Source organism: Argopecten irradians, chromosome 10 (genome assembly GCF_041381155.1).
Source record: "Argopecten irradians isolate NY chromosome 10, Ai_NY, whole genome shotgun sequence".
NCBI classification, from domain to species: domain Eukaryota; kingdom Metazoa; phylum Mollusca; class Bivalvia; order Pectinida; family Pectinidae; genus Argopecten; species Argopecten irradians.
The window spans coordinates 9,321,331-9,335,968 of record NC_091143.1 but is presented as its reverse complement, the minus strand read 5'-3'; the positions used below and the strand labels follow the sequence as shown (position 1 = coordinate 9,335,968).

Genomic DNA, 14,638 nt, shown 5'->3' with positions numbered 1-14,638 from the left:
ATGTTTATATGTTAAGTATTTAGGTTAACTACACTTTTAATGGTATTTGAGTGTAAGTAAATGCCCGGGCGGTAGATATGTGTTCCCCGGGCGGTCTTATATTTGCAAATAACAAGATTACAACTCGGTTGCGAGATCGTGAATTTTGCAAAGCCGTAACTCTTTCATTTTTCAATATTTTCACACTATTTTTTGTCAAAATGTTTATATGTTAAGTATTTACCTATTAACTACACTTTTAATGGTATTTGAGTGTAAGTAAATGCCCGGGCGGTAGATATATGTGTTCCCCGGGCGGTCTTATATTTGCAAATAACAAGATTACGAACGTGTTTGCGAGATCGTGAATTTTGTAAAGCCGTAACTCTTTCATTTTTCAATATTTTCACACTATTTTTTGGTAAAATGTTTATATGTTAAGTATTTACCTGTTAACTACACTTTTATTGGTATTTGAATGCAAGTAAATGCCCGGGCGGTAGATATATGTTCCCCGGGCGGTCTTACATTTGCAAATAACAAGATTACGAATGAGTTGCGAGATCGTGAATTTTGTAAAGCCGTAACTCTTTCATTTTTCAATATTTTCAAACTTTTTTTGTCAAAATGTTTATATGTTAAGTATTTAGCGGTTAACTACATTTTTAATGGTATTTGAGTGCAAGTAAATGCCCGGGCGGTAAATATATGTTCCCCGGGCGGTCTTACATTTGCAAATAACAAGATTACGAATGGGTTGCGAGATCGTGAATTTTGTAAAGCCGTAACTCTTTCATTTTTTCAATATTTTTACACTATTTTTTGTCAAAATGTTTATATGTTAAGTATTTAGCGGTTAACTACACTTTTAATGGTATTTGAGTGCAAGTAAATGCCCGGGCGGTAGATATATGTTCCCCGGGCGGTCTTATATTTGCAAATAACAAGATTGCGACTCGATTGCGAGATCACAAATTTTGCGAAGCCACTACTCTTTCGTTTTTTAATGTTTCCATACTATATTTAGGCTAATTATCTATATATAATGTATCTATCTGTAAACTATACTTTCAACGAAGTTTGGATGAAAATAAATGGTCTTATATCTACAAATAACAACAATCAGGATTGCTTGCGAGATCGCTAAATTAGCGAAGCCATACCGCTTTCTTTTTTTCAATATTTTCACACTACTCTTTGGCCAAATTATGCATGTGTTAGGTAATTACATGTAAACTATATTTTCATTGGTGATGGTATGCTAATTAAAGCCCGGGCGGTCTTATATCTACAAATAACAAGATTATGGCTCTTCACTGAGGTTAGGTTGCGAGATCGCGAATTTCGCGAACCCGTACTTCTTTCGTTTTTCAATGTTTTCATGCTATTTTTGGTCTAAATTATTAATACGTTAGTTATCTATCTGTATACTATACTTTTAATGGTGTTTGAATGAAAATGAAAGCCCGGGCGGTCAATATGGATTCCCCGGGCGGTACCGGGCTTTGCCGGGCGGTGCCGGGCTGTGCCGGGCGGTACCGGGCAGTACCGGGCGGTACCGGGCTGTAATTAGTATCACCGGAAGTAAACAAATGTTAAACCCTGCTGTTTTTAACTAAACGCAACGTCACACGTTTTACGGTTCAACAATGCAGTGAAAAGATCATAGTACCACTATGACATCGGGAACAACTTTGAGACAAAAAATTACAGAGGATCAATTTGCAACGGACCTTGTTTTTAAGTTTCTTCGTCGCAGCACTGAAAAGTTATAAATTTGATTCCTTGTTAAAACCGTTCCCTCCCACTTTCAGTAGAGATGACGGAGAGAAGGATATGGCATCACTGGTAAATACTGGAATATATTGAATAACCCTCATTTATAGAAGAAAGTTAGAGAATCTTTTGTTTATGTTATCACTATCCAAAGATAATAGAAGATCAATATTAACAGATATCATTATCAATTGTAATAGCGCGTCCCCACTCCCGGGACCAGCGTCGAGGGGACGTCAGTTCCCAAAAGGTGTGATCGTATAGATTTTTGATTTACAATCCCCACGACACCGGTCAGCAGACGAATCCCGAGAGTAGAGACACGCACACACACGCGGAGCTGATTACAGACAGCTCAATCCCAAGTTCATAAGGATGTGGCGGAGCAATTTAATTACATATCAACAAACACTTACATGAAGTTAAATGGGATTTATTCATATTAATTAACTAGATCAATTAAACAGTGATACATATAAACGGTAACAAAGTAAGTAAAAGTAATACACAAAGATAAACGGTTTCAGTATACGGACACCCCTATATAGGATTATATAGGACCTATCGATAACGGTACATCTACCCCCCTCCTATACCTATAAACTTATACACTACACCCTCACCTCCCGGTAAACACTAGCAACAGCCCCAAACTTATACACTACACCCTCACCTCCCGGTAAACACTAGCAACAGCCCCACTACCTAACTAATGTGTACACACACACCCACGTGCCCTAACGTTTACGTAATGTACGTGTGCTGTTGTCAGCACTGTGTGGTAGCTGTTATCAGCTCCTGAGGTGGGAAAGGTATCTCTCCCTGGGTGTTGGCCGGTTATCCGGCCATGCAAGTCAGCCATTTTCGCTGTGCAGCCCTTTTTATACCCCAGCCCCCTGGTCCTATTTGCGACGTCGCACACCCATTCCGATTGGCCAGATCCATGGCATATGCGCAGTGAGCGCGGAACGTCTTCTGGCAACTCACCAATATCCTGTCGTCTCGAAGGTAAACACCAAGTTACCCTAGACTGCACAAGGATACATATGACAGCAGCCAACACACAACCGGAAGTATACGCGATATGTGTGTATAGCCCCATCCCACAGGTGTCACATTAAAACGGATTGGTATGAGTAAAGGGGATACACAGCTATTATGGACTTAGTTAACATATAAATGAACCTTAAATAGATAAGGCTAATGACCTATATTCTCACACAATACAATGTACTGATGTACATTTGTGTATACGGCTCAACCACCGAAGCCGACAAAGAAAAAATACGTCAACCAATTAGAACTTCGTGCTCTCCAATCCCTTCAACAACGAGAAATATCGTTATCAAACCTGCAGATAAAGGAGGAGCTATAGTTATCATGAACAAGTCCGAATTATGTGAATGAAAGCGTTACGCCAACTAAACAACCCAGCACACTACCTACTTCTACCAGCAAACGCACCAACCGTATTTGTCACAGATATCAATCAGTTCATTCTCACCCATAAGAACAAGCTGCCACCCGATATATTCCAAATACAATGTTATTAAAAGAGGCCGAACAACCATTTATTTTTTATCTCCTTAACAAAAATAACATAAACCAGGGCAATCCATGTGCCCGCCCTATTCGATGTCCGCCTCAGGCGGACCTACAGAAAAAACTTTTCGCGGCCACGCGTTGACTTCTTTCTCAAAACCCCTTTTAGGCACAGAAAGTAACGTCCCTGTACCTTCGACTAATTGGACACGGTCAATTTTCTACAGGAAGACTAAAATGATCCTAGTGGGAACATTCCATCGCAATATAATCCTAGTTACAGCCGAAGTATTCGAGCTTTATAAATACACGTCGATACCCGCATCGATTAAAGGTAATCGATAGCCAGCCAAAAGCGCCGTTGGTGAATCTAGTAGAGGTGACCCGGTCGGACACACCCACTGTGGAAACACTTAAAGGTTCTTTCATGCTCACTTCATACTTACACTAGCAATTGTTTTGAATTCAATCATCAGTACTATCTACAAATCCAAGGCACCAGTATGGGTAACGATCTGCGCGCCGAACTATGCCATTATCTTTATGGATCATTTGGAAACTGCCTTTTTACGCACACAACCTTTATTAACCCCTCGTATGGTGGCGGTATATAGATGACATATTTCTTATCTGGACTCATGATAGCGGGTCCCTTGACTCCTTTATGAGTGCCCCTAAACGAATTTCATCCCACCATCAAGTTCACACCTACGAAACCAGCGAAAAGCCGTATCCACTTTCTTGATACAACCATCACCAAACTAGATGACGGCACTCTCCAAACGTCCCTATACTCGAAACCCACGGATCCGCATCTGTTCTTACACTACAACTCGTGCCATCCATCTCATCAAATCAAAAGTATACCATATAGTCAAGCCCTTATAGAATCCGTCGCATTTGCAGTACTTTGCCAGAATACGACAAACACTGCCAGAACCTGCGTACCCAGTTTCGGGCCCGTGGGTACCCTAACCAACTCCTTTCCACAGCGATCAACAGAGCGCGAAATATTCCAAGAATGGATTTACTTTACCCTAGGAGAACCCCCAAACCCCCCAAGATCCCGTTCATCCTTACTTACAACCCGGCGAACCCACCGGTAAAACGAATTCTGGACCAACATATAAGTTTACTCACACAAACCCCACCTTGACAACCCTCTTCGGAACAGTCAAATTACGGTTGCGAATAGGAAAGCACCCAGCCTCAAGAAGCTACTAGTAAAAGCAGCCGTCAACCGCACACGTTCTATCAAAGGATGCCGCCCATGTGGGAAACCTTGCCATGTGTGCCCATACATTATCCGAACGCAAACCTTCTCTAGCAATATCTCAAAGAAATCCTACAACATTCTACAAAACCTTAGTTGTGAAACCACCAGTGTCGTCTATCTACTACAGTGCCAGAAGTGCAACATACAATACGTCGGACAAACATCCAACTCTATCCGTCAGAGAATGCATGGCCATTTCGCCGATATTCGATGTGCCAACCAATACAAACCTGTCTCCCGCCACTTTACGTCCAACAACCATCGCATCGATGACGTCAAAGTGATTGTCATTGCCCAGACAACAGATAACGTCAACATTCGTCTGAGAACTGAGGAGACGTGGATTGACACGCTCAAATCTCTGGAACCGTCTGGTCTCAACCTCCGCCATGGCTAAGACAAAAACAACTTCAAAGAATCCACCGCAAACCAACAAAACAAGATTAACCTGTCTCCACTGCACCACCACCGTTGGGAACTTATCAGCTTTACGCCGGCACATGAAACTTAAACACTCAGCAAACCCTACCAGATACACTTGCAACAAGTGCCACAAATCTTACTGCCGCATCGACACAGCGAAAAACCATGTCAAGAAGTCGCATCCAGAAGGCAACATTACAGTACTAACAGTACCATACAACCCACAGTCAATAGCCAAAAAACCTATGCCTTGGAAACCACCACCGGAAGCCTGCACCAACAAACAACTGAGGGCAGCTAAATTTAGAGTCGTCCAAGATACTAACCGGTACACCAAAGAGACAACAATTTCAACAACCAATACGTTAGAGGAGGACCTGGCTATCAGTGACTCCGAGTCTAACACCACCCTTCCTGAAGACAATCATCCTTCACCATATAAATACTCGGACTATGTACACGAGGAAACATTAGATTCTACATTCTGCCAAGATGAGAAACCACCTCACCTATGGAACGCCACAGTGGCTATATACAGTGTATATGGCATTTTTGAAAGTACTTAAAACTTTTATGTAAATCATAGTCAACCAATCCTTCAGACACTGTATTTTTTCATTGATACTTATATGTTACTATATTTTATTCTACATCCACAATTTTTGCTCCGAACACGTGATCCGTTAACAATTTATGTGACGTCACTTCTTGAACCGTAATTTACACTTTAGCTCTGAATATACCGATGTAAATTTGTTCTGATGACGGTTGGCCTAGCCATCCGAAACATGTAAACGAAATAAAAGTTTTGCACGGAACCCTTGGTGTTGATGCTCCATCCCATTTACAGTTGCTATTTGTGTATAAAGTACATTATATAACATTGTACATGCATGTGTACTACAGTATACGTACAGAATGGAATCATCAATGTATTGGGTGATCGGATGGTATAGTGGTAAAGTCCCTTGCCTTTCACATCCATATAGCCGGCTAGGCTTCAATCTCCGGCATGGACATGAAAAGAATCATGTGGGCTTTCTCAGGGACTTCAGTTTCCTTCTGCTATAAGATCCCTCACGCGCTTACATTAGGACCATCTAAAATGATTTGTATAAGTTATGTTAAGCTTATTTCGCAATCAATGTAAAGTGATAAAGTTCACTTATTTTATAGGAAAAGACTGTTGAAGACATGCCGTCATTGAGAGAGCTGACTTCCAATGGTATTAGTCCCAGAGAGGGTTGCCACGATTTGATGACTTGGGTGCTGGATAGAGGTTCATTTTCTGTACAAACACTGAAATCCTCCCAGGTAAATTTTATAGATTATTTCAGAAAAAAAAAAACCTTATCATTCATCACAAATTAATAAACAAAACCAAAAAAGTTGCCCGAAGTATCTTTATTGTATTTCTACATTGGTGGTAAGATCAGATATCTTTTGATGTCTCATTTTACCTGTCAAGGCAGCTAGTCCTCCCTTCACTCTATTGTCATTATTTTTATTTTATTTTTAGAAATATACCATATGATATTGTGGTAGAATTCACATGAATTAGTTTTGATATGATGATCCTGTAATTACTTTGTAGTTGAATAACTGGCCCTGCAGATAGGGCATTAGAATTGTACCTGCTGCCCCTATTGCATGATCGTAAAAGGCGACTGAATTTAGGATCTTATCTTTTCTCTTCTTCCTAACTGACTTTATCTTTCCTAATGCCTCCCTTGGCACCGCCTCACTTTTGGCCTTGAGTTGAGCGTTCGTCCCTGTGAGGAAGGCTCTGGGTTCTGTCCCCTGGCCGAGACACACCAAAGTCTATAAAAGTGGTAGTTTCTGCTCCTGCTTAGCGCTCAGCAGGGAGTGGGGCGACTGGTTCGCCCATTGTCAGTATAATGTGACCGGGTGGGGTGTGTTGCTCGGCGTCTTCGGCGGCATGCTTCAGTAATATAGCACTATAAAAAGGGCAACAGTTCCACTATACAAGAAGACACAACATGAATATACCGTAGCCTCCCAAAACACGCACCTTGCACAAATACATGCAACACGCCGCATACATGGGAGGCCATCCTTACATGACCATAGCTGTTAATAGGACGTTAATTAATCAAACAAACAAACAAACTAAGTTAAATAACACTCTATGTAAAAATGGCATTTCTGGGAATACTATGACCACAGTTTTTAGTGTAATGTGGATTTATACATATACATATGTATCATAAAATATGTTGATATAATTTTCATTCTAACAAGCACATGTAAAACATACATTGTGTTTTGAACAATTGAATGAAGATATCTGATAGCTTTGGACCAATTCTCGATTTAAATTGATAATTGATCTTTCATGATTTTCCTAATGACCATCGATTATGAAAGGTAATAAATAATTGTTAAAATGGGAGATAACTCATGCTTATTTTATTCTGTTTTGAACTTTTATTATGTAATATATATGTATGCAAAACCACTTTTCAAAACGCCTTAGACATGTGAGATACACAATAGCTCAAATTCGAATCAAGGGAAAAAATTGCTTCAATTCATACTTTTGGTTCATATTTCTATTTATTCAGAGAAACTAAAAGGTTCATTAAAAGTATAAATACAGGAGAGTGTTCTGTTAATGGCATCCGATTATAGAATCGATAATAGTAAGTTGTCCTTAAATGATCATCAATTATGATTTTACAACCGATTCCCATCACTTATATCTGAACTTAATTAAGATTTAGGCAGATTATAGTTTCCCACACACTGTATATACTTTAACCCTATCTTAGCCAACTGACATCTCTGATACTCAAACCTTTCTTAACTTAAGAGTCTCTTTGGTGAAAAGTCAAAATTTTCTGATGACTAACTTTTTTTCTAATATTTTATAGATCTTTAGAAATAGGACGTAAATCGTGATTTTACTGGAACTTCACTGTTTTGAGCATACACATGAAAAACTAAAGCAATAATTGCAAATTGGTTGTCTGATCAGTATATTTGCAAAATTGTCCAAAACAATGTATTTTAAAAATCACAAAAACTCTTTTAGTAATGTTGAAACAAGACTTCAACGAGACTGAAACCTTACCGGAGCAGATCCTTAAGGTAAATTTATGTACAATGTACCTCCTTCTCAACTCTACATGTGTCACATTTAATAACATACAATTAGGTTTAATATGTCATTAAATTCACATTTCTCTACCCGAGTCACATTTGCATGTAGTAGAGTTAAACAAAGGGTCAAAATATATATATATTCCCATTCCAAACTGGTCACAAGTCACTATAGTAGTGTTCGATTAGGTTCAGGTAGAGCTGTGGATAAAACTCTGTGTTGAGTCTAATTCATTAAAGATTGATTACCTTAGATTAAATTTATGCCCCCCCCCCCCCCCATCCCCCTACTCAAATTGAATCACTCAGAGAAGCATGGTGTTAGATTCACTGCACACAAGAAGTGCTGGTGCTGGTTCAATAAATGCTCTCTCCTTACTTTTCATTATGTTGTTTATACACCTACTTTCTGATTCTTCATGAGACACTCTCAGTAGTTTTAGATCAATTCATACCATTTCCTCAACTTTACTTTGGTTACCCTTAGTATACGTAGAAGGCATTAAGTTTAATACATAACATTTTCCATGCTGAATAAAATATAGAACCTTATGCTCACTCTTTTTCATATCTAGTATTGAGAACATCTTATTAGGAGTCGCATATTCTTCTGATCTTTTGGATTAATTGCCTTCAGAATCCTGAAGATGGTTGAAATTGCTTGCAGAACATGATGAATCATTTCCATGTCTCTAGTCATCTGACACAAATGACTGGGAAAAAAAGAGAAATATAAACATCAGCAAAACATGTTCACTAATGGGAAGTTGGCATAACAGACATAAAGCAGCATTAGGTACACATTCCCCATTTCTACCCTGTGACCCTTTAAACTTCAAAAAGAGTTAAATAGATCATGTTTCCCCACAATAACTAATTGAGTCTTTGAGACCTGATATTGGGCATGTAGAATCCTGGGATGTCGGGTTACCAAGTTTGTTCAAATGAATGACCTTGATATTCATTGAAGATCACAGGGGTCAAAAAGCCAAGACTCTTTAAAAGACTTCCAATAACAGAAAGGCCCAAGCTGCTGGAATTTTGGCTGTAGCATGCTGGGATGAAGTGGTACCAAGTTTGTTTATAAAAAGACCTTGACCTACATTCAAGGTCACATGGGTCAAATAGGCTAAAGTCTTGAAACGATTTCTTGTGAATAAGCAAGAGACCTGATAATGGGTCTGTAGAATGCTGAATGAGGGGTTACCAAATTTGTTCAAATAAATGACCTTGACCTTCATTAACATCTACTGTATATTGTATTAATGGTCAGATGACCGTTAAGGCCATTGGTCCTCTTGCGTTTATTAGATACCTATTCCTCACCTCCACTTTCAGTTGAAAACTTAGACTTGACATAATAAGACAAAATCTGAAAGATACCTTTCTTCAATTGCATTTTTGTAACTCTACTGTGGTGAACCTTATATTAATTAGAATCAGACATAAAGTTTAATTAATGGACAGAATAGTTTCAATGTTAAAATGGAGATGTAAGCAGATAGAGAAGGTTTAGAGATAAATAGATATAGATACATTACAATCAATAGCAACTTGTTAACACCTTGGTCACCATAGCAGCATTGGATTGAGTAGGTTTCCTCCCAAACTCAGTCCAATGTGGTCAATGTAGCAAACCAAGTTGAAGCTGTTACGTGGCATGAGACCAAAAGTTCTTTTTAAAACAAAAAAGTTAAAGACAGATTTTATGTTGATATACTGACCATTTTAAGATATCATTATGCCATTATTCTTACTGAAAATTTCATTGACATAGATTGTACATAAAACACAACGTCAATTCACACAAATATCAGTTTAACTGTTCATGTCCACTTTTGTCGCTCCCGATGTCAAAACTACGCTGAATGGTAGTCATGACAAATGATTAGCTGCAGGACCTTTATAGCTAAATCAAGATAACTTTCGTTTACAAGTTGCTGCGATAATTTCATATCCTAAAAATAAATCATAATTAAACATCTTTTCAATGCTTATGTCAAATAGTTTGAAGAGATAAAAAAACAGACAGGGGACACTGTATCCGTCACCAACCCAGACTTCGTGTTTGAGGTGATACCAAGTGAAGCAGAGGAAGCCAAATTCCAGGACACTCGCTCCCACAGAAAAACTATGTTCGCATATCATGGAAGTCGACTGGAAAACTTCCATTCCATTCTCCATAATGGTTTGGCTTCACATATGAACAAGGTGATAAAACAATAGATTTGGTTTACTTTTCTCACATCTTTACCGCACTATGTAACTATGTTGTAACTATAGTAATTGTCATTCTTCACAACCAAATGTAATATGAAGACAAAGTAATGAATAATTTCCTGGACAAGGCATGGTTGCAGTTCTGATTGTGTTTATCAAAGTTATCAAAGTAATAAGTGTAGAAATACAAACATAAAACAAAAATACTTCAGTATAGTAATGCAAACAATAAATCAAAATACTTCAGTGAAGAAATACTAAACCTTCCTATGGGAAATATTTAGTTTTAAATCGTTTTAGTTAACAATAAATAAACGTTAATAGAGAGATAAAGGAAGCTGAATGCATAATCAATGGAAGAGACTATGGTAGTCTTATTTTGTACATTATTGTTGATTCATGCAGACATCTGTGTTTGGTGAGGGGACCTACTTGTCCAGTGAACTCTCAGTCTCTCTCCTCTACAGCCCCACAGGTCTGGGATGGGACAAGAGTTGTCTTGGCCACAAGCTAAGCTGTGTGGCCGTGTGTGAAATTATTGATGACAATTCTGTAAAGTGTCAAATTAAAGAAGGTAATTAAGCCATTATTTGACATATCTTGCTTTTCTGGAAATATTAATTCCATAATTGTTTATTTTTTAATAACACATTTTATTATTTTTTGTTATAATTTTTGACAATATAAATGTCATTTTTGCTTAATTATTAATTTTCTACAAATATTAATGATCATAATGGAGAAAACTAAATGTGCCCATCCTATAGAAGTGATGATGATCATTAAACCACATTTATCTGAATCGGTTCAAGGTTTCTTGAAAACTGACTGATAAAGCAAAAACATAAAGACTTTTTTTCTGGGAGCTTGATAATAATATGAAACCTTTACAATATCTAGGTCTATCGATAAAACATGTTTTATTGACATTTAGATGGTAGTAATGAGAATCTGAAACGACGGCGGGCGTCAGCGGCTAACAGTGAGGCTGGGGACGTCCCTGAAAAGTATTATATTGTACAGAACAACGACATGCTTCGTGTGAAATTCCTCTTGGTGTATGTGGAGAAAACATCTCAAACCAAAAGGTAAACCTATTTCCTGTGTTTTCATAACAAATTAATGACGTTTTTATCAAACTTTTACGGCGTACCTATCAATACTGACCTACTATTAAGAGGATATTTCAACACATATAAAATTTAAAATATAGTCGTCTAGTATTCTTTAGGATTGTATGATAATACTTAACACAAAGTAGTGTATAGACTACACTGAATAAGATATATATAATGTGCGTCTAAATGTACTAGGTACATTTCGACGTTTGATATAGATTATCAAAAACAGCATACAGCAAACCCCATTATTATTGGTCCCTTTGAGACGTCACGCAGAACAGACAGTTCGCCGTTCATACAAACTCTTTGCTTCATACCCTTCAAAAAATCTTTTGTCCATCCTAGAATTTTTCCTTTTATACCATATTTTTCCATCTTAAGTAGTAATCGACCATGTGATACTCGGTCAAAGGCTTTGCTTAAGTCGAGGTAAATGACGTTTCCTTTTTCCATTTCTGATGTGACATAGTCTCTACAAAATATGTAGCTGGATGATGTGCAGAGACTGTACTTGATAAATTGCTCCAGTCTATTTTTTATAGTTAAAATCACCAGTGATAAGTATATGACTGAAGCTTAGCTGTTCTGTTTCTGATTATAAATAGCTCTAATAATTTGTTATTATTGTTGGAATCGCTATTTTCATTACAAACATTTGACTTAACAGACTTTGATGGTGAATTATTAAATTCGCAAATATGTGTAAATTAATGAAGGCTTAAGATATAGTATTCGTGAAACTAAAGTGGTCTATTATACCATAGTAAGTCTTATAGGTATATACATACCATTGATACAGTGTTTGACTTTATTGCAGCCTTTCTCAGTCACACAGCAGCTGGCTATACCAACATCGATTTGTGGTCATGATTGCCTTGTATGTCCTGTTGTTAGCCCTTGTAGCTGTCTACAATTCAAGGGCGTTTCATCATTATCTCCGCAAGTTCTGGAAGTCTAAGAAATCCTGATTTAAAACTCATCCATATATCTGATATAAATTAGAGACAGGATGAACATTAAGCATGGTGCGTCGTATGTCCTCCAGCCAATAATTGATCTTAGGCAAGATGTATCGTCGTCCGTCTGTGCTTTAAAGAATAAAATACCATATATCCTCTTTAGAATTATAGATCTTATTGAATTTACTCTAAACATGCATATCTTAACAGTAGAGCTGCTTTCACACACTGTATCACTGTTACTAATTATAACTGCATAATGTACTTCTACCAGTATTTTCTATATAAATACTTTCTATAACGTAAATTTAAATATGCTTTAATTAATTTATCACAATTTAAGTTACACACATGATAATAGTTTTACTGCTTTGGTTATTGTATAGTTCAAGGTAAGATCAGCAATAGTTACACATTTAAAAATTTATATAATGCGATGGATTTCCATATAAGTGCGATGTCTCACAACACTTTAACATGGTATCATTATAAAATGCTACAGCATATGACATTGGTCAGGTGTCATTATAAGCAAAAGCGACATCAGATATTTTAATACATCTTAACAAATCTATTGCTAAAGTGCTATTAATACATCTTAACAAATCTATTGCTAAAGTGCTATTAATACATCTTAACAAATCTATTGCTAAAGTGCTATTTGTTAAATGAGTTGTGATTGGTAGGGGAAATGAAATGTTAACAGATAATGTATGAAATTTGTATGAATGTTTATTTTTGTATGTTGATTAAAACACTCAATAAAACGTTTACAAATGTTTTTTGTCTGAATTTTCATATGTATATCGAAAATATTCGTATAATCTATTTCATTTTTAAAAGCATAAATGTCAATGTATTTTGATGTATTTCTGAATATGTATTGAATATCTTTTATAACATCATGCTTACTTAGGAAGATCAATAGATACTTAACTGGAATTTTGTAAAACAATGTCACATTAATTAACTTTCTTATTGACAATTGCGTCATGAAAATGAAAATTGTACAATGGGAACACATTGTTGTCCATCCTCGACACACCAGGGGTTCCGATCACATACGATCTCTACACCCCTGGACTATCTCATAGCAAAACTGGAGGCAACCGGAGAGAACAGGTAATTTAGTCCTTTGATGTACATCAAAAGAGCCGTATAACGGTACACTGTGGTTTACTGTGTGGCTTTGATGTTGGGCGTCGCTCTCTCTGTAGTCTTCAAAGGAAATCTTTGCAGGCCTGTGATTGGTCAGACATTTTATTCTGAACTGCCTTCAGTTTTACTATGAGATAGTCCAGGGGTGGATATAACGTCAGTTATGGTAACCCCTGGAGTATCGAGGATGATTGTGGTCCTTCACTGAAGATCTATCCATTTAAGTTGGTAAAGCTTTTCAATATCAAGAGTATCTCCCAATGTCCTTTCATTAAGGATTATTTATCAACTGGATTATACAATTCATAGTCATTGATAGTGATCCTATACGTTTTGTACAAAAATTTAAAATGCACTACATATGCGTCTATCCAGAAGTATATTTGTATGTCCCTTTGAACCACTTGCCTTCCTTTGACATGACGCAATGACCTAGTTGCTTACGTGCTCTTCCGTAGGTGTGTTAACCAAACCTCGATCAAAGTACATAGACACAGGACTGATGTAAACTGGATTACGTCACAATACATAGACACAGGACTGATGTAAACTGGATTACGTCACAATACATAGACACAGGACTGATGTAAACTGGATTACGTCACAATACATAGACACAGGACTGATGTAAACTGGATTACGTCACAATACATAGACACAGGACTGATGTAAACTGGATTACGTCACAATACATAGACACAGGACTGATGTAAACTGGATTACGTCACAATACATAGACACAGGACTGATGTAAACTGGATTACGTCACAATACATAGACACAGGACTGATGTACATTGGATCACGTCACAATACATAGACACAGGACTGATGTACATTGGATTACGTCACAATACATAGACACAGGACTGATGTAAACTGGATTACGTCACAATACATGGACACGGGACTGATGTACATTGGATCACGTCACAATACATAGACACAGGACTGATGTAAACTGGATTACGTCACAATACATAGACACAGGACTGATGTACATTGGATCACGTCACAATACATAGACACAGGACTGATTTACACTGGGTTACGTCACAATGC

At 37.4% G+C, this 14,638-nt stretch overlaps 2 protein-coding genes across 2 annotated transcripts; both read left to right on the top strand.

Moving 5' to 3' along the window:
- Positions 1–1,553: 1,553 nt before the first annotated feature.
- On the top strand, positions 1,554–13,200 carry LOC138333060 (protein mono-ADP-ribosyltransferase PARP16-like). Its single transcript, XM_069281173.1, is given in 7 exon segments — positions 1,554–1,718; positions 1,720–1,827; positions 6,173–6,310; positions 10,127–10,330; positions 10,745–10,913; positions 11,274–11,427; positions 12,278–13,200. Coding segments are annotated over 7 exon segments (987 nt in total). The 5' UTR covers positions 1,554–1,655; the 3' UTR covers positions 12,429–13,200.
- Positions 3,754–5,646, top strand: LOC138333061 (uncharacterized). Its single transcript, XM_069281174.1, has one exon. The coding sequence runs from the start codon at positions 4,963–4,965 to the stop codon at positions 5,560–5,562; it is 600 nt and encodes a 199-aa protein (XP_069137275.1). The 5' UTR covers positions 3,754–4,962; the 3' UTR covers positions 5,563–5,646.
- Positions 13,201–14,638: the final 1,438 nt, after the last annotated feature.